Here is a 21,284-nt window from a genome sequence, read left to right on the forward strand (position 1 = left end):
ATTTAAAATTTTTTTATTACTTAATACTCATTAATTGATTAATTTATTCAAATTTATAATGTTTAATTATGCATAGTTAATACATAAAATTAAAACTAAAAGCTAGGAGTTTTGTATTCAAGCATATACAGGGTCATCCAAATTTTGTAAGACAAAAATGGTGGGGATTACACTGGTTCTTACGGGACAGATCTGTCTTTTGTCACACAAAATTTGAAAGACCCTGTATAGTACTATAGTAGTATGACAAACTTGACATTTTCCAAAGGAAAGGTCATCTAATTAATTGTTCTGTGGTTTAATGTTACACCTTACACCCACCTTGCAGAACCAATAACTGTAATATTTTTAATTACCTGTTGTAGTTAATAATAATTAATAAATATCACCTATTACCCACCAGTGCATAAAAAACTCTCAGGTCACCTTTCGATTAATCTCTTTGAAATACATATACAATTACACAGTTGAGTTTAATAGAAGATATTTAATTGCAATGATATTTGGTACTTTATCATAAATATTACTTAGTTTTATTTATAACATATTAAGTAATACATGGCGGTGGTATTTATATTATGATTATCTTGCATTGAATTAATAGCAGTATATAATCTATATCAGATATACTAGTAGGTAGTTCAATGTATCTATTGTATACTTTTCATTTTTACTATTATGGCCCTCTTAAGGTTATTTTAATACTAAGAAACTATTCATTTGAATTTTGAATTAGGTAAATGAAATTTTCAAAAAAATTATTCAGTAAATAATTTACAGTTGAAAAGTGGGATCCTGATTTGGAATGGAAACCAGGAGTTTGTATAACCACAGTAAACTCCTTAAGTAGGTAGTACAAAAAAATTCAAAAATTCTAAAATATGGTATTTGAGTAAATTTAAAAATGTCTAAAATCAGAATTTGGATAAATTCATTATTAAAAGAAAAATTGGGTGTGAGCAATGAGCATGCTCACCGTGTATATTTAAACATAATAATTACATTAATAATATGTAGTATTTCAAAAATACACTTCACAGTGTATACTATAAATATTAAATTGTATTATCTTGTCCTTCAAAATGATTTAATTATCATCATAAATATCAAATTTAGGTTTATTTAGCTTAAAAGTTAAAAGAAATCATTTTATGTAAAACGTAAAAACTAAAATACTTAATACTTTTTTGTATTAGTATTTAGTTTTATATGTCTGAAGTCTGAACTAGTTATATGTAGGCATGTAGCCACTTTCCAATTCACATTTATACATCCTGGTCTTCAAAGATCTGCACTATTCAAATTGGCTACCTACTTCTTCAGCAATTGGGCAATGGTAATATGGTATAACCTACAAAATAAAAATAACACAATATAGATAATAATATTAAGGTTGAAAAACAATTTAAAAGAACAATACATTACTTTAAGACCAAGAGAAGCATCATTAATTTTTAATACTTAAATTACAAAAGAAAAATGTCTTTAAAGCGCCCTTCCTCCTTTTTCATACGGACTGAGGACCGTCAATGGTGGAGTTAACACTATATAAGAATTGCAAATGTGGGCATGGTAATGAATATAATTAACTCAAGATGAGCTAAGTTAAGCCAAAAGATAATAATTAATAATTGATAATTAATAAATTTAACTGGTTACATTCTGAATTTAAGTTAATTTTAAAACAATTAACTTTTTTTTTTTTTATCAGAAATATTTTTTGCATTTTTTTTTAATTTAAACATTTCAACTACCTAGTTAATGCCCACTTTTAAAGGTATGGCTTAAGTTACTTAGGTTCCTAATTTTATTTTAGGTAATAGATTCCATTTTACTGTACGTGTAATTTATAAGTGATCCCTAACTTATATAACCAACCATTCATTATTTACTTACAATATTGTATTAGTTTGTTTATCGTTATTTCATATTATCTAGTTTTTATTTTCTATATACGGTACTTAATTTATATACTCTTTGCATAAGATACATGTGAAGTTTTCATTTTTCAATTCTTTAGTCATAAATTTGTAACCTACACACACATTATGAACTCTTCGCTGACATTTATTGCACTTAATCCAAGTAAAATTTATTTTTCTATTTTGTGCACACATAATGCATCTTTCACTGATATTATCAGAGTACATTAAACATCGATGCTGCAATGTATTTCTTAAATCACTCACATTAATTTCCTTTGAAAAGCTCTGAGTAAACATTGGATTGTATGTACTACAATAATACAACACAAACACTCACAACTGTTACGATCATTCTGTAAAGGATACTCATTTTTTTAAGAACCATTTTATGCAACAAATCTGTTGCTTTTTCATTATCACACATTGAAAACAACATTTTTTTTAAATGAGGTAAGTACAAGTCACCTGATTCTCGACGCAGAGGATCCAAGTAAAACACACAACCCAAGATGAAGTCCATAATAAATAAAGTCCAGTGATTACCCTCAGGATTGATCGGTAGAAATAACACACCGTATTTAGTCCAATCAAATTTGGCTATTTCAACTTTGGTACTTGACCAAATTGTATTGCTTATTTTCACAGGAATATAACCAATTTCATTATTCACATAAGTCAATAGCAGTGCGTCAATCACAGTTCCGTTTAACCAGGAGTTGTTTTGCAATGTACGAAAATCTTCACCATACAGAGTCACACACTTATAGCCTTCTCTCGAATACACACCAACTACATACTGTTCAATTAAACTTGGAGAGTAATATTTAATATCAGTGAACAAATAGTTGGAATATCGAGGTAAGTTTAATATTTTATCCTGTCCATTTTGGTCATTATCACATTGAACAACTTTTTCAGTACTTTTATACTGCCAATCATAACTCAACCGTTGAATATTAATATGATTAAAATGACTTTGAACTCTTTTTGATCGTTTTTGGCCATTGTTCTTCAACCAAGATATTCCCTGGGTCACCAGGACAAAAAGTTTTACTATCATCCCATTCTGGAATACTCTGTTTACATTTTTTATTAGTCTGTGAACTCAATGCATAATTATGATCAGTTAAAAAATGTCTAAATGGAATTTGTATTTGGTTTTTTTTACGCTTGTACAATACCCTTGGTATTTTATCTTTTATTTCTTTACACACAGCTTCAGTGTAAATTTGAATTTTACTAACAAAACGACCAAGTTTCATATTTGTTTCACCTCTCATCAAAGAATTTTTTACGTTATCAAAATGCTTTTCCACATTACCATTTGTAACAGTTTTAACAGAATATTTTGACATAAGTTCTTGTGGCATCATCAATCTTGTCCACATACAAGTGAATGGTAAATACAAATCAAGAAATTTTTTTGCAAACAATTCACAGTAATATTCATTATTGGGTAATAACTCACAATTGTCGGTTATCTTACATGTATCATAGACAGTTCTATAAATTTTTTCAAAATCAAGATAAAACATACTTTTCTCTTTAAAATTGCTGCTGCTATAGGTAAACATTGCTTCGTCATCAGAAACGCCATCACTGATTGTTGGTTCTTTTGCTCTAACCGAATGACACTGATCACTTAACGCATTCATACTGTGAGCACAGCATAAAGTTTTTTTCTGATTTAGGAGAATATTAAACATTAATCGGATAGTAGTCCTTATTGAATTCAGATTTGTACTTATGATCAATAATGCAGTACAGTCCAAAATAAAGTCATGAATTTTTTTACTCTTTGTGATGGATTTAACACATCTAGATATCATGTGTTGAAAATGTGAACCACACAGAAGTAAAACAATAAATTGTTGATTTGGTTTTTCAGATTTGCAGTATTTATAACAATTATTAATATAATCAATTAAACTCAATTTGTTCCATGATTCACAACTGCACAAACTGCATCTAAAACACCGTCCTGAATATTGGCCACTTTTGTCAAAACAATGTTTGAAACGCATCAAATAACAGCTAATAGCTGCAATGTGATGTTCGGATGATACAAAATTCAATAAAGGTATTATTTTACCATCTATATTCACAACACCGGCATAATAATATACCCTTTTCCCCTTTGCATTTATTTTTCTCACAACAGATCCAGTAGCATCTAAATGTAAGACTAATGAGGACTTGTCGATAACACTTTGAATAGAAGTAAAATGCTTTACTGAAAAAAATAGACAACCAATTGGGTCACTGGCTTGGTGCACATATATATCATCAAGAGAACATAGTTCCCGTTCCTTTCTGCATCTTAAAATTAAATCAGCTACATCGTCCCAGTGTAAATCGTTTTCAGCAAGCTTTTCATTTCGTGCCATCTGCAAAGCATTTTTAGAATAAATGTTGCTCAAGTTACCTGCAGCTAACATTTCAGGATCAGCCTTCAAAATAGCATCTCTTCTGACCATGGCAGCAGTTTTATGAGATAACTCTTCTTTGATAGCTTGCCTTCGTAACCCGGTAATGAAAGTGCATGAAATACTCCCGGTTTATGATTACTACCAATTTTTGTAGACAATAACTGTAAAGTGTATACTGTGTTGTCTGGATCCACCAAAAATCTAAATACATAATTATTGCAATCTTCATGCTTACACCGAGCATAGAACACCGATGCGAGGCGTTTTCCTTCATTTGTAATTTTAACCTTTTTATTTTTTCTTGAAGAATAATATTTTAACACACAATAATTTTTAATCTCAATCATTTTTTGTGAAAACAATTGTTTTACATGGTCATGGTTTTCAAGATAATTTGTCTGCACCACTTCAGATTCTGTCAAAATCCAAGATCCACACAAATTTGAGAAATGATTAGTATTATTCTTAGCATTATTAAAAATAATATCATCGCACTGTGCATTAGGTCCATTAGGATATTGGTTATTAAGAATATTTATAACATCAGTTTGTTCTAATTGTTTGTTGATCTTACCAATAGTAGATATCAATGAACTATTGTAGGTTATAAGCTTGCAATGTAAACACCTTAATACATTTCCAACAACTGGATAATACTTGTCGGTTTTAATTAATGAAAAACAAAGAGCAAAATCCTCTTCGCTTAAAGTATTAGATATTTCCAAGTAGGACTTTAAACGATTCAAATACATACTTAAATTTCTATATTGTTCAGTCAAAGTTTTTATGCAATAATTACTTTGTGTTCTCAATCTGTAATCAAAACCTCCAGTTCTTAAGACATGAAAATTGTGCAAGTTGTCGTCTATAAAAATGTTTGAGTGCAATACCTCATGATCGTTTTCACGGTGTTATAGGCTTATGTGGGCAAGAGCTACCAAAATATTTTGTAATAACTGTTACTCCCAAATCCATGTTCTTTAAATTACTAAACACCACTATACAGAGGAACATAGCGTTGCAATCATCTTCTGAACATTCTGATCCTACAGCATAAACTATTGAAGGATTATTTATTTTTAATGACTTTTTTACCTCAAAATCACATGAAATGTCATGTCTTTTATAAAATGAATCATAATTATAGTCAAAGAGGTAACTACACTCATCATTTTTTACTATAGCCAACCACTCAGTATCTAAGAGCGCACTGAAGTAAAACAGGAAATTATTATTAAAATCTATATCATAAATATCCAAAGGTTTAGTAAAAACTACCGTTTCAGAATCTCTAAAATGTTCACCAACAGAAATATCATTGGAGAAAACTAGCTCTAGGGATTCCCTCACCAATTTTCTCACATTGTCAGGGGAAAATTCCATTTTAGATAGTCCACATAAATACCACAGTTGTAATCATCTTTTTGCACATCTTGCATATTAGAAAATACAAATTGTAGATCTCTTGGCTCTATAAATTCTTGACAATACATATTTCTAACTTTTAAAAATGTAGTCCAATTTTTTATAAATGCTCCTGATAAGTTTTTACGTAAAGGATCACAAAAAGTAATTCTTTTATTTGAAAAATCACATATAAATAATACCCAATGTGTGTTATCAACATTAAATGGGAAAAATATTATGTTTTCATTAAAACTGTATTCCATCAATGAACAGTCGGCTGTCACATCATTTGGTTTATTCAATAAAGCTGAGCTTAAAGAAGCATTGATGTATAAAAACTTTTGTTTCATTCCTTCATCAACCGTCAACATTTTTTGACAATAATACTTCACACAAGCATCAATTGCACCTGCAGTTAACCATTGGCCATCTTCGAGAGATCTCCAGTCAATAACATCAACCAAAGCTACCGAATCAACGATTTCCATTGGTTTTGAAAATAACAACCTTTACTAGTAAACTGTAAAGCTGACACACAGCCTTAATTAATTAAATATGCAAAAAAGTAACTATAACTATAAGCAATAAAGTCTTGAACCTAAATCTCGACTTTATTAAGTCTTGAACCTAAATCTCGACTTAATGAAGTCTTGAACCTAAATCTCGACTTTATTTAAAGTCTTGAACCTAAATCTCGACTTAATGAAGTCTTGAACCTAAAATCTCAACTTATAAGCTTATTTACTATACCTATTATAGTTACACCTGTAAAAAAAAAAAAAAAAATACTTACCTTGAAACTAAACTACTAAACTTTAAAAAATATGTATATACTTAAATATTTAATTAAAAAATAATAAAATAGTACAACACTGGACAAACAATAACCTTTATATTATACAAAAAATAAAAAATAAAAATGTCTTAAACAAAAATACAATTTAAAAGTTCTATTAACGTACACAAAAATTAAAAATGTATATTGGCTGAATGCCTTTTGAAAACCACAGGTAACTGTTCGGCTTTGGTGAACACTGGTAACTGTTTGGCTTTGGAAAACACTGGTCACTGCACGGATTTAAAACACTGGAAACTGTAAAAAAAAAAATGCTAATGTTAAATCTAATATTATGAACATGACGTATTAGTTATTCAGTTACTTTCTAAATAATCTCAATGAGTTGTAATAAGTAGGTACTATGTATACAATTATATAATGCATACAATTTGTGTGTATTCATAAACGGAGCCGTAGCAAGTGCTTAGCGAGAATGGCCCAGGCCAGGGGAGCAAAAATTAGAACAAAATATACATAATACCTATAATCAAGGCTGGGCATTAACGAGTTAAAAAGTTTATTTTATATTAACTTTTTAACTTAACTAGTTACATTTGGATTTTCATTAACTTATCTATGAACTTTCTACTACTACATTGCTTTTTTAATTAACGTGAAATTAACGAATTCGTTTTTCATTTTATGAATTAATTTTAATTTATTTATTTTGTTTATAATTTTATTACATTTCACAATTTCAGTCTATTTCGTTTATATGTCAAAAAATATTTACCGTTAATTGTTTTAAGTTAAAATGTTTATATTTTTCCAATTTCACTTATATGGAAATATGTCCCAAGAATGTTCCTAAAAATTATAACTTCAGTTTAATTTTAGATGGAACTCAAGTTTATCCTAGCCCTTCAGCATAGACAATAAATTATCGGACGGGGATGGGGAAACAGTGGCAAAACTAAAAATATATAAGGTAAAATAACACTTATTGCCCTCTCAGTTATTGTTAAATATGGAAACCTTACCTCACCAGATTACACCTATGTTATAGATAAATAGAGTATACTCTTGTGCTACTGACCAGTTCTTTTGCAAAATGATGTTTAGGTTGCTGTTAATAATTTGAAACGTTTGGAAAAAAAGTTACACGTAAAAATTAATAATCTCAAAACAAAAAAATTGAAAATTTTGAACGGTCAAAAGTATATAAGCAATAACACTTTGATAAGAATCAATCGGAATCATGATTGCTAAAGACCAAGTTTGAAGATACTAAAAAAAAAAAATGAACTTAACATGTTGACTGTGTATGTCTTTTTACAGTTTTCACCAAGTGTGTATGATAAAAGTAAAAACAAGTCTGCTAAAGAAAAAAAAGAAACTGCATCTAACAAAGTATGTAAACATATTTAAAAACATGCGTTTAATCCACACCGATGGGTCACATAACACATTAATGTGGTTCTTGTTGATTTAAATAGAATTAATTAGTTAACTATGTATATTTACACCTAATATCCAAATATCACAAGAAGACTGATCATACTGAACTATTGGAAGAAATTGAGTGCCTCCAGGCTTAAGTTAATAAATACAAAACAGAAATGTTGTATGTGTATTGTTGTAGTTGGAGGTTAAAAAAAATTTATTAGGGCAAAAGTTAATAATATGTTAAAGGAGAGCTGATAAACCTTGCTACGGTTCTGTTCATAAATATGCCCCTTAAACTCAAAATCCAGGCATATGTAATTATTAAAATATTATTTAATTTAAATTTAATTCTTTGATTATTCTTAAAACATAAAGTTAATGAATATACAATTGATATAAAGTAATTGTTTTCCATTACTTGTTGAGATTTTACAGTATAATAACTATAGTATACTAATTTATAACTACAACATATCGCATGTTCTACCAGCTGTGTTTATTGTCAGAATTAACATTAGTTAATTCATAGCTTTCGTAACAATAGTTTATAATGATATATCAACTATGCATTCACATGGGTGGGTTATTTTTGTATGTTAAAAGAAATTAAATTACTTAGTAAGCATTGAATGAAAAATAACCGCATTAAAATAGATATATATAAAAAAAAATTTTAAATTTCCCAACTGAATGCCTGATTATTCAGGTAGGTGGTACGATTAAACCGGTTTGCATAGTTATTATAAAAAGGATATAATGTGATGTATAATGATTGACATTGTGACTTGATGCATTTGACCATCGAAAAAAGGAACAACAATTCACACGTTCTGCAAATATTCCATTGACTATTTGACTGTGATCCATCCATACAGCTTGTAATTTTACTATCCAATCCCAAATTACATAAGCTGAAAATAATTTTAAAATTAATGTAATTTTATAATGTATTAAAATAGCATTCACATAAAATTACCTTGTTTTAGATAATAATACTGATGTGTAACAATACCTTTTAGAATGTATATTATTGATATTTTCATTTATTCTATCTACGGTCACTGAAAAAAATTGAAAATCTAACCATTAATACTACATGAGTTCACTAATACTTGGTTTGAATTTCAAAGTCTTAAGAGGACATATGATACTCGCATGTGTTGTCTCCGTCTTAAAAGTGCTCAACATAGTACATTTTACGATCAGACAAACACGTGTAGCTCCGTTAGTTTAAAAAATAGAGTGAATTGACCTTTTATAAAATTTAAAGGTTGATATTATTATCTAGACAACCTCATGGGCTTTTTATTATATTTTAATTTTAAAGCAGTTATGAGTATTTTAAGATGTACAAACAATTTACAATTTTAAAACAATATATGAAAAAGACTTATATTATTTATCACAGCTATATAGGTATTATTTTATTAATAATTAATTTTTAAATAAAATAAAATATATTTTTACATTGGTCATAGATGGGGAAATTGACTGGTGATAGACAATATGATATGCCCGTAGAAAGGGAAAATTCAGTTTTAAAATATTAATACAAATTTCTCATTCAGGAATGTTTGTAAGACTGAAATTCAAACCAAGTATTAGTGAACTTATAAAATATTAATGGTTTAATTGTAATTTTTTTCAATGACCGTAGATAGAATAAATAAAATATCAATAGAAAAATGGCCATAAGGTGACTCCACCCTACTGTTAGTGAGTTAAACTAACAATAACATTTATATCAGACTTATAATTTCAATCCATAGGCATTATCGTTTCTATTTTTCTTGACTTCCGTTTTTTTCAGCATCAGGTGACTGATGGATGCTGCTGTCGCTGATGGTGCTTCCTTCGTCTGCACCAGCATCAGGCGACTGATGTATGCTGCCGCTAGCGCCACCCAGCTCATCTGCGCCGTTTGAGGGGCTAATCACATTTGCTTTGGCCATGATTGCTACTAGAATATAATAACATAAATTATAATTTGTGCATTTCAAATAAAAAATTATTAGTTTATATTATGTAGTGTTGAACAAACTTTGGAACTTACGAAATTGTGGACACTCTAAGACCTTATGGCCTTTGGCCTTGCACAAGTCACATTCTGAAAAAAATTATAATTTAGAGTACTCTAATGTTCATGCACACAACATTGTAAAATCAATACATTCATCACTTCGTTCAGAATCTAAAATATAGAACGAATTATAAAAATATTAAAAATAGATTGTTTATTAGCCGTTGTCTGCAGCTGTCTGCACGACGCACGGCGATATTGCGATAACACGGAATACTATACACATAATAATAAAGTAATATTAAAAATTACTACAATTAATAATCGTTGTTATGGTTGTAAACTTGTAACTAATGACTAATACGTCTTACTCTGTACATTGTACTGCTTATTTATTTTAGGTAGGTTCTAACAACTAAGGAAAAGGGCTTTGGACGAAAATAAATAAAAAACAATAGAAAATGTATTATATTTATATATTGTATTGCCGTAGGTATATTTTAATTTTTTATACATTTTAGAGTTAATGTTTAAATGACTTCTCCACCACCGCCAGTCTCTCCACCACCGCCAGTCTCACCACCACCACCACCGGTCTCTCCAGCACCGCCACCTTCACCGACAGACACGCCATCACCACCGGTTGTTACACCGCTGCCTTCGCCCTCATTGGTCGGCGGAGACGAGGCTGCCTCGGCCATTGCCATTATAATCACTAGAATAATATAAAATGTATACATTTTTAATTTTTAAAGATTTTAGAGAAAATTATTATGTCGAAACTTACAAAATTTTGGACAGTCAATAATTTTGTGCCCCTTCACCTTGCATAGGTCGCACTCTGAAAAAAAATGTAATTAATAAACATTATTTTAGTTTTGATTTACTTATATTTGATACTTACTTCCAGTAAACTTTTTGGGGGGTTTTGTGCTGGCACCACCACGTCCACGATCACCACCACGTCCACCTCCACGTCCACGGCCCTTGCCCCGCCAACCACCACTGTTTATTATGATATTGCCATACATCTATAAGAAAACAAATTAACTTTGATAATTATTAATTTAAAAAACAACAAACCGATATATTGTGACATACCATCAAAAATATTATACTATTTAATTGGTTAGGCGGAAAAAAAGCCCAGAGAAATAAACATACTGAAGAAAAAAGCCCACGGAAAAAAGGCTCATGGACCATGGTAATAAAATTATAGTCGTAAATCACCAGTCTTACGTATATACATATCACATTTATACAAAAATTACTGAAATTGTTGACTTAATATGTTACACTTATACCGCAGATGTAATTTTTATACATATTATACAATTAATATAGTTAAGCATAACACAATTTTTTGAAATTTTTCATTATTATTTCGTATGGCGTATTAAAGACGCCTATTTGGCAGATTTTCTAATGGGGCACCCGTAGGTTTCTGCCATGCCCCGGGGTGGGGGATGGCGGCACTTATTCTCCGAACACCATCAAATTTTTTATTGAATAAATAAGTTTAAAAAAAAAAAGAGTTTTTAATTAATCGAGTATACGATTGCCTATATTGGCTACAAGAGTCAATAATTTATTAATTATTAATTGCTGATTAGGAATAGAGTATATAGATACATGTGTTCACTTCACATTGATATTTAAATTTTTTTTAATGTAAAATACATATAAGTAACCATTATAATATGCTGTATCTAGTTAAAATTGTATTTATATTATGTGTTTTATTAACTATCAAAAAATTTAATTTAACTAATTTTCTATAATTAACTATTAAAATGTACCTATTTATTATAATTGAGTGGTCAGTCAAAATATTTTTTTTAACTTGAATTTTTTCATGTTAGGTACCTAACTATTTTGGAATTGTAACAAAATGTAATTAATTTTATTAAATTTATTTAAAATGTTAAATAAAAAGTGTTATTGCCATATTAAAAATAATAAGCACATAACTTTATAAAATGCGTTGTATAAAAAAGTAAAATACTCACGTTTGCTTTTGCTTTGGATATGACGTAGCTGTAGGTCTTCCTATACTTCAGTGTCGCACTGCGAGCATTGAACGAATGTATGAAAATTGTTGAACGGTTTCATATTTATGATGAGAATAATGTATATTCATATTATATACACACAGGGTCTCCAAACCGCATGGAAAAATGGTGGGGATCGCTTTTTTTTCTTATGTTTTTAATATTGTACAAAGATATTTTTTGTTATAAATGTGACAAAAATAAAATCACGATAAGAACGATGCGTTGAAATCCAATAATTTATAATATTATAACCGAACATCAATATTATTATTACTCCAAAAATAATCTGAAATAATATGACTCGACAGCCGATTCCTTACTCGTTAGTCGTTACTCTCCATTGTGTTATGACTTTCAATTGAGATTTGAGACTATTCAAAATAGTAATGTTAAATTATTACTAAAATAGTTCTTTTTATCCGACCGGTCGACTACACAAAATAAACTAAAAAAAAGCATGCAAGTGGATATAGCTCTACTGTATAATAGGTTTCTAAACAATAAATTTCTTCAAAATTTGAACTATAAACGTTCAAAAACAAAATCGTTCCTATTAATCTATTGTCACATATATCAGGAGCTTTGTATTAATTTTTCACGCTTTTTGGCCCAGCAAATAAAATCATATTGATATTATTGTAAAACAAAAAAAAAAAAGTAGGTAAGTGGGTACCGCTCTGCTGTACAGCATTAGGTGCTGTGTGGATCATTATTATATATTATAGGAGTGTTAAATTTGAATCCAATGATAAGTAGGTAGGTATAAAATGATTCTCAATGAAGATGATTTGTCAGCCTAGGATATAATTTCCAGTGGTTGGTGTAAAAGGTAGTTTATGTTTTAATGGCCTGAATACACCAAAATTTAAGTTCTTTTATAATTATTGTAAGCTAAACTTATGAAAAACCTTGTATTACATTTTCAACTCTTAGCTACTTATACAAAAATTTTTATGAATTATACCTACAAAATAATTTGCAAATATTCGTGATTTTGACAAATTTTTGTCAATATTTGAATTTCAAATGCTAATAAAATGTATACAAGTGTGTATAGTTCGGGGTGTTTACTTATTATCTATACTATGGAGTATAAATAAATTATAACAAAATAAAATATACTATGGTATGATATAAATATGAATTGAATGGCTTTAACCTACCTATCTATATCTAACTAAGTCTCTGGGGCCACCCCTAAAACGAGTTATCCATATAGTTTCATTTCTATACGATAGAACTACTAGGTATGTTTTTAAAAAAAAATAATTAAAAACTATAGGTAGTATATAGGTATTATATATATAATCATGTTTTAAAAATAATATTAAATCATTTGGTACTCATTTAATACACTATCCAGTACAAACCGATACAACATTTAGTAATTTGGTATACTATATCTACATTTTGGTTCATACTATTAAATCTATTTGGTTTAGTTAACGTCAGGATTGAAATAAATAGTTTTACTATACACCATCCTCCGATAGAATATTAGTTTGCAGGAACTAAAGCTATTTCAAATGCTACATCATCTATTATAGAATCTGGTCAAGAAAGTGATACAGTAATGAGTAAGGTTTAGACATAGTATGTGCAAAGTCATGCTCCTCGGATGAAGTATAAATTTATACATTAAAATATAAATATGAATTAGGTATAAGCTAATATGCTAAATTGTACCTAGCTATGTATTCTTATTATTTTTAATCACTATAAGAATAACTTATGAGGAACTTTGTATTAAATTTTCAAGTATTTTGATAGGGCCAAAAAAATTTTATCGACACTTCAAAAAAAATTTTTCAGAAAAAATTAAAAATTTCAGTTGTCTATAAATAGCTCAAAAAAAGTCAAAATATTTTGAAAATTAAATCACGTAAAGAAAACGCCAATTTTAATAACTGGTAAAATTTTCAAGTATCTACGACTTATACTTTTTGAATAATAACAAATATTTAAAATCGTTTGAGGATAAATCGTTATCGTTACGCTATTTCGTAAAAATTTAAAATTCAAACGTGCTTAAAATTTTTCCTATTATGATGCTTTAAGTTTTCTCTATAGATACTTGAAGGAAAACTTATGGAAAACTTAGTGTTGTATTTTTAATCCTTAGTTATTAACACAAAAAATTTTATAATATTTCAACTTTAAAATTACATGCAAATTTTCGCGTTTTCGACAGATATCGTAAAAATTTGAACTATAAACGCTTATAAAGAATGTGACTAACGTTTTTAATTTTTTTTAGCTACAATAAGAACAACTCATAAGGAACCTTGTAATAAATTTTAAAATTTTTTGGTCATCCAACATTTTTTTATCGACACTTCAAAAAAAATTTCTCATAAAAATCGAAAATTTCAGTGGTCTATAAATAAATAACTGTTTAAAATATTAATATTTTTATTGCCGTAACCAAATGGACAAACGGCCTCTAGCGGCTGATAAATCCGGACAATATAAAAGTGAATTTTTACTATCATAAATTCATTAACTACAATTTGGTTCCTATTCATAATACCATAGTTTATCGTTAGATAGCATTTTATAATTCCGATGTATTGAATTGTTTTAAATTAAACATTAAAAAAATTTACAATCGCATTCAAAGTAAGTTTTAAAAATACATTTGTTTTTCAAACATCCGCCTTCTTAATTTCAACTTCCTCACTTAATATTAATAAAGCATATAATTAAGATACTGTTTCAATTCGTTATAGAAGTAGAGCTTCTTCTTCTCACCCTGTCTGATGAAGTAAATTCTTTATTAGTACATGTGAAAGGTTGTTGAAAAATTTGTAGTGCGTGTAAGTAACAGTTTAAAAGTTATTTGCATGTTCTACCATCTGTGTTTATTGACATAATTTTTGTAACAGGGCTGGCCATCTGGCTGCCCAAATTTCCAATAAATCTATTATAGTACACTACTTTTAATTATTTAAATTAAATTATTTTTAATTATATGAAGTACCAAAACTTTATAAAATATTTTTTTTTACTGGTACCTAGTACATTAATATAATTGTATAAGTATTTTATGTGGTACGTAACTGAAATTATGGTGTAGGTATATAATAGTGTGTGTAGATTTAAATTTGTGTCCAAAGGGCTCAGCTCGTTTAGTCATGATAAATAAATAAATAACTATATCAAATATACATTATTAACTTTAAACATACATAACTTCATGACTTCATTTAAAAATAAAATATTCAACTAAAATAAGTGCAATTCGACCATACCCTGTTACACGTTGGTATTTTGATTGATCTGGAACTTGCATTTATTTGGGTATGGTCGAATTGCACTTGGGTTTAAAAAAGGTAATGGTCCAACTGCACTTGGGTAAAAAACAGGTATAGTAGTCGAATTACACTTGGGCTCAAAAAAAGTATTTCAACCAAATTATCATACATTTGAAGGAGTTAAACATTTAGTAAACACTCATTTTTCTTCCCACTTATACAGGCTTAGGACTGACAATGATTTTAATCATCGGCATGGTTAATACATCACATTATGTTAATGATATATTTATACATTCTTATATTATATTATACCTACCTAAATATTATTATTATACATTTTTTTTTTTAAAATCGTCAAATTTAATTGTTGTCAAGGTTATATTTTTTTTTTGTTTTTATTATTTTTTGTAATAATGACAAACTGGTAATACACTTTTGAGTATATAAGTCAATATATTTTTCAATATTATTTATTTTTTTCTGATACCATGTTGTTGATGGTCTTATGTCAGTATTCTGCATTAAAATATAAGTATCGATTTGTAATTGTGTTAAAACATCAATAAATACAAATATATTTATACATGTTTGTATGAAACAAATTTGCTTAAAAACATGCTATAAATCAAAATTAAATTGAGCTGTGCGTTTGCTTGAGAATTAAGATTATAATAAATATAAACATTACACATTTTTGAAAAATATTGTTTTAAAGTCTAAATTTTAAGGTCTAAATGTATTGAAAGTATAATAGGATACTTACAATATACATAGTAGGTATTGTAAATGTGTAACAATATAAATCTGGCTCTTAAGTATTTTAAAAAGATATATTATATGTATAGGTACTGTAGGTACTTAGAACAAAATAAATAATATCTCGAAACTGGTCAAAGTGTTCACTTAGATATTTTCACACATTTTTAAACGTCTCCTGGCCTTTCCATTCATATAGAATTTAGGCCTTGAGCTCCGCCGGAACACTTTCAAATATTTTTTCCAAAATATGATTTTCATGTGTCGCGGGGCATATGGCTATGGGCGTGCGGTCCATAAACATAATATACACGCTTTACATTAATTGTTCTAGTCCCCTCAAAAATTATGTATGTAATTATATATCAGGTATATATTAATGTATTTAGTATTTGTATTATATATTATTATGTATACTATATTATAATATATTATATATTATATTATATTATAATAATTTCTGCTATTAGTTTTAACTCATACACAAATTACAATGAAAATTATACAGAAATTAAGATTAGAATTATGTGCAACTATCAACTTAATTATGAGGGATAAAAATATCAAACCTAAACAATCATAGAATAATTATTTTTAGTTACAGTCAAAAAACTGTAAATTGCATGTATTTTGCAGTATTTTAGTTGAAGTGCAATAAATTGGGCAATTTTGGACTTAGAAAGTTGGTTTGATTACCAAAATATATGGATCAGATTGTATAATATAATATAAAATATTTTTGTGTACCTAATACCTATCATTACATCAATTTTATTCACAAAAACATTCTGTACGAAATATTATGTGGGTACTATAATACTACACAATAATATGATAAATTATAAATAAAAATAAATTATAATTTAATTTAATTTATCATGATACTACACAACTATGACTTTTATTTATATAGTTAATTATTATAGTTGATTAATGATAATTATATTATAATACACACAAGGTAGTTATTATAACTACATTGAATATACATAATACGAGGTAAAAAAATCATTTTAAGATAAACGGAATGCGGACCTACACCAGCAGGCTCGTGGACGCAGCATACACACTGATCCGAGGAAAAACCCATGATCTTATGAATTATGATTAGTCAGTTTCAATCATAGACCTATTATCTAAATAGTTAAATACCTAGTTAATAGGCTAGGGTTTCAATAAAACACCATAAACTTTTCCTCAATAATATAATCGGTATGTTAAGGTTAACGTTAACTGTTTAGTGTTTATTGTTATTTGTTGTCAGTACTCAGAGTCAGTTGTCACTTGTCCGTACCATGTTTACTGTTGTAATATTTTAATATTGTAGTGCCGCTAAATAATAATATGATCAGACATTATTATAATTAATATTATTCTTGTTAATACATCGGGTGTTGTGTAAGTGTCATTAAATAAAGAACTTCAAGTCTTCAAACATGTCAAGTCAACGAAGTGGTTATGAAAACAGAAAACGTAAAGCCTGTAGAGAAGCAGAACTAGGTATTAAAAATTAAAAGTAAATGTCCAATAAAACATTATTTTAAATCAATCACATCCAATTTTCAGTTGTAAGTAATACATTTTTTGGCAATTTTAATGTAAGAAATAAATCATTTATCGAGAGTACTTAGATAGACTAAATTTATATATATTATTGGTGTCTACAGCTGGTTCAGCTAACTCAACAAATTCCATATTCGACAGTTAAAAGAAAAGTGAAAATAAGGAACTATATACTGATGATGGTATGTATTTTTATTGTAAAACAATTAATTTAACAAACTTTAATTTTTTTATGGTTTTAATATTTCTATCAACAGCTAGTGCTGAAAATACAACAGATTCTATATTCGACATTTACTAAGAAATGTGAAAATAAGGAACTATGTAGTGATAATGGTATGTATTTTTAGTAGCTTGTTAGTTAAATTACCTATATATAATTATTAATTATATATTTTTCGGTTTAAAGTTAATATGGTGATTGGTGAATGTATATGATCCAGTTAATACATTTTCAGAAAATCTCTTAGAGTTCCAAAATCGAAGTTTGAAAGGACGTTACACAACATTTTGTTTCCCTTGTCGCTGCTTTTAAGGTAAGGGTACAATACCAGAAGTAATTAATAAAAAAGTGTCTACTCTTATAGACAAACGTCAAATTCTCAATTTTTAGTTAAACAAAAAAAATGAACTTGAAATAGGTAACTGTATACAACCAATTGTTCGAAGAACTCATTTCTGGCATTAACTCGAGGTTTAACCAAGAACTTGTGCAATTAGTTCAAGCTTTAGCAAGCATGATTTTCTAGATTACGCCTGTAATCAATATTACACCAATTTCAATATTATCAAAATTTGTAAATGTCCGGTAGATATATTGGAATCTAAGATGAAACTATCTTCGTAACAAATATGGCTACAAATATGGCTACAACACGATTGCGCAATTTTTTTTTTTTTGACCCGACTAATTACACCACGATTGCGCAAAAAATTTGTAACACGATTGCGCCCCGATCCCTTTTTACCTGTTAAAATCACAACACCATTGCGCACCAAATAATATGTGTATATAGTATATACTATAGTACCATATATATATATACTATATAGTATATACTATTTATAATATTTATGTAAAACATAAAATAATTAATCAATTAAATTAAAAATTAATAATTAAATCAAAATTTTCCTGACATATTATAAATTATATTAAAGTCAATACCCAATATTATTTGTTTTCCGATATTATATTATACATTATATCAAATTAAACAAGTAACTTTTTTCTACATTGATTTTTATTTTTTATTTTTATAATTTTATCTGATCGTCGACTCGGCGTAAAGCAATACATTATAGTAGATAGGTACCTTTAAAGATAATATTTTCTTAATAAGCGATATCATCATATCGGCGTTAGATATTGGTATTTTTGTTTCATTTGCAATTTGTATCGCGTATAAAGTGAACAGTGAACGTTTAGTATATTCTAGTGTAAAATATATAGTGTCAATTATTGAAATGGACCTGAAAATTCAAAAAAAATTCGAAACCGAAAAAGGTAAGCCATGCATTTTAGTCGATGGACATAAATATAGGGAATTCAATGTACTAAAAAAATGTGGTAGTATCCGATACCGTTGTACCAATAAAAACTGTTCTGCAAGCCTGCTTGTTAATAAAGATGTAACAATAGTTATTAGTATGCTTAACGATCATAACCACGATGTAATTGCTGAAAATATCGTTAGTAGGCAAATTATCAATTCCCGTGTTAAAAGGAAATGCGAGAATGATTTATTAACAAGGCCGAATAAAATAATTCGAGCTGAACTTCAAAACGCTGAAAATGATATTGAACTTGTGCATTCTGATGTGAGGTTATGGAGAAAAAGTATGTACGATTTCCGCCGTAAGTGTATGCCTAAAATTCCAAAAAATGTTGAAGAATCAAACGTTCAAATATTTGATAGACGTGAAAATATAATAAGTAATACTGGTGAGTTGTTTTGTCATATGGAAACAATTTCAAGTCCGGTTATGTTTACTTGTGCTACTAATCTTGAAATATTAAGTCGAAGTTCTCACATATTCGCCGATGGGACGTTTTCACATTCTCCCAAACATTATGAACAACTTTATACTATTCATATATTGCAAAATGGTTTTTATATACCTGTAGTATATTGTTTTTTGACTTCTAAATCAACTCAAACATATATAGATATGTGGCTTACAATTGTACAATTGTGTTTGAAATTGACCGGTATAAATTTACAACTATCATTAGCTCAATCAACTTTTCATTTCGATTTTGAAAAAAGTATACATAACGCTGTTAAAGAAATTTTCCCGAACTGCAGAATTCTGGCATGTAGGTTTCATTTAAATCAAGCTTGGTTTAGACATATTCAAAAAGATAGTCAGCTACTAAATGAATATAAATCAAATTCGGAATTGGGAGTTTGGCTAAAAAAATTTTTTGCTTTAGGATTTTTACCAGCCAATTTAGTAGAGAATGCTTTTTTATATTTAATTGAAAATGCTCCTACGTCTGATTTTGGATTTGCCGATTATTTACTTAAAAACTATATAGAAACCGATGCACAATTTCCACCAACCTTATGGGCAGATAAACCATCTGAAGAAGCTAGAACAACTAATGGTCCAGAATCTTTTCATATGCACTATAATTCACAGTTTTATACCTCGCATCCATCTACTTTCCAAGTAATACACATATTATTAGGTATTCAAACTGAAACCTATTTAAAAATAAATAGTATTAAACGTAATGAAAAAAATAAATTACGAAAAGAGCAAGAAAACAATATTAAATTTATAATAGATACTTGGGAAAAATTTAAAAACAACAAAATATCAATGAATGACTATTTACAAGCAATGGGACCACGTTTTTGTGCTAGTCGCCAAATGTAATTTTTAAAAACTTATTATTATTATTATACTCTTATTATTAAATTTATAGCGGATTATTTTTATATGAACAAAAAAAATATCGACTATTGACTATGTCTGTATATATATTTAACATACGTCATGTAATTTAGGAAAAAACAATTTTTAACCAAGCCAACGATGATAATTTGTTGACAGTCCTAAGCCTGCAATAATTGGGAAGGAAAGTTGTGAATTAATTATTAATTTTTAATTTAATTGATTAATTATTTTATGTTTTACATAAATTATTATAAATAGTATATACTATATAGTATATATATATATATGGTACTATAGTATATACTATATACACATATTATTTGGTGCGCAATGGTGTTGTGATTTTAACAGGTAAAAAGGGATCGGGGCGCAATCGTGTTACAAATTTTTTGCGCAATCGTGGTGTAATTAGTCGGGTCAAAAAAAAAAAATTGCGCAATCGTGTTGCACCGCAAAATATTTATCAGATACCAATACTAATAATGAATCTATTCATGCGTGGCTTGATTATAATATAATATTATTATTCAGTGTAATAACAGTTACAAGTTGTTCCTGTGAAAGGGTATTTTCAAAACTAACAATGGTACAAAATAAATTAAAGAGTTCTATGCAACAAGACCAACTTAACAACTTAATAGTTTATTATTAATGTTTACTGAATCAGAACTAACATCTAGTATTACATTGCTACTGTGATTGACAAATTCAAAATGATGGGAAATAGTAAAATTCATTTATA

At 28.2% G+C, this 21,284-nt stretch overlaps 1 protein-coding gene and 2 long non-coding RNA genes across 3 annotated transcripts; 1 reads left to right on the top strand and 2 right to left on the bottom strand.

Moving 5' to 3' along the window:
- Positions 1–1,042: 1,042 nt before the first annotated feature.
- Positions 1,043–1,725, bottom strand: LOC126551268 (uncharacterized). Its single transcript, XR_007605140.1, has 2 exons — positions 1,426–1,725; positions 1,043–1,351 (listed from the first exon to the last, which is right to left on the bottom strand). It is a non-coding gene; the product is annotated as an uncharacterized LOC126551268 (long non-coding RNA).
- A 4,909-nt stretch (positions 1,726–6,634) lies between these two features.
- LOC126551322 (uncharacterized) lies at positions 6,635–9,352 on the bottom strand. The gene is made up of 2 exons (XR_007605206.1): positions 8,962–9,352; positions 6,635–8,896 (listed from the first exon to the last, which is right to left on the bottom strand). It is a non-coding gene; the product is annotated as an uncharacterized LOC126551322 (long non-coding RNA).
- A 9,436-nt stretch (positions 9,353–18,788) lies between these two features.
- On the top strand, positions 18,789–20,976 carry LOC126551102 (uncharacterized). Its single transcript, XM_050203876.1, has one exon. The coding sequence runs from the start codon at positions 19,103–19,105 to the stop codon at positions 20,519–20,521; it is 1,419 nt and encodes a 472-aa protein (XP_050059833.1). The 5' UTR covers positions 18,789–19,102; the 3' UTR covers positions 20,522–20,976.
- The last annotated feature ends 308 nt before the right edge of the window (positions 20,977–21,284 follow it).

Source organism: Aphis gossypii, chromosome 3 (genome assembly GCF_020184175.1).
Source record: "Aphis gossypii isolate Hap1 chromosome 3, ASM2018417v2, whole genome shotgun sequence".
NCBI classification, from domain to species: domain Eukaryota; kingdom Metazoa; phylum Arthropoda; class Insecta; order Hemiptera; family Aphididae; genus Aphis; species Aphis gossypii.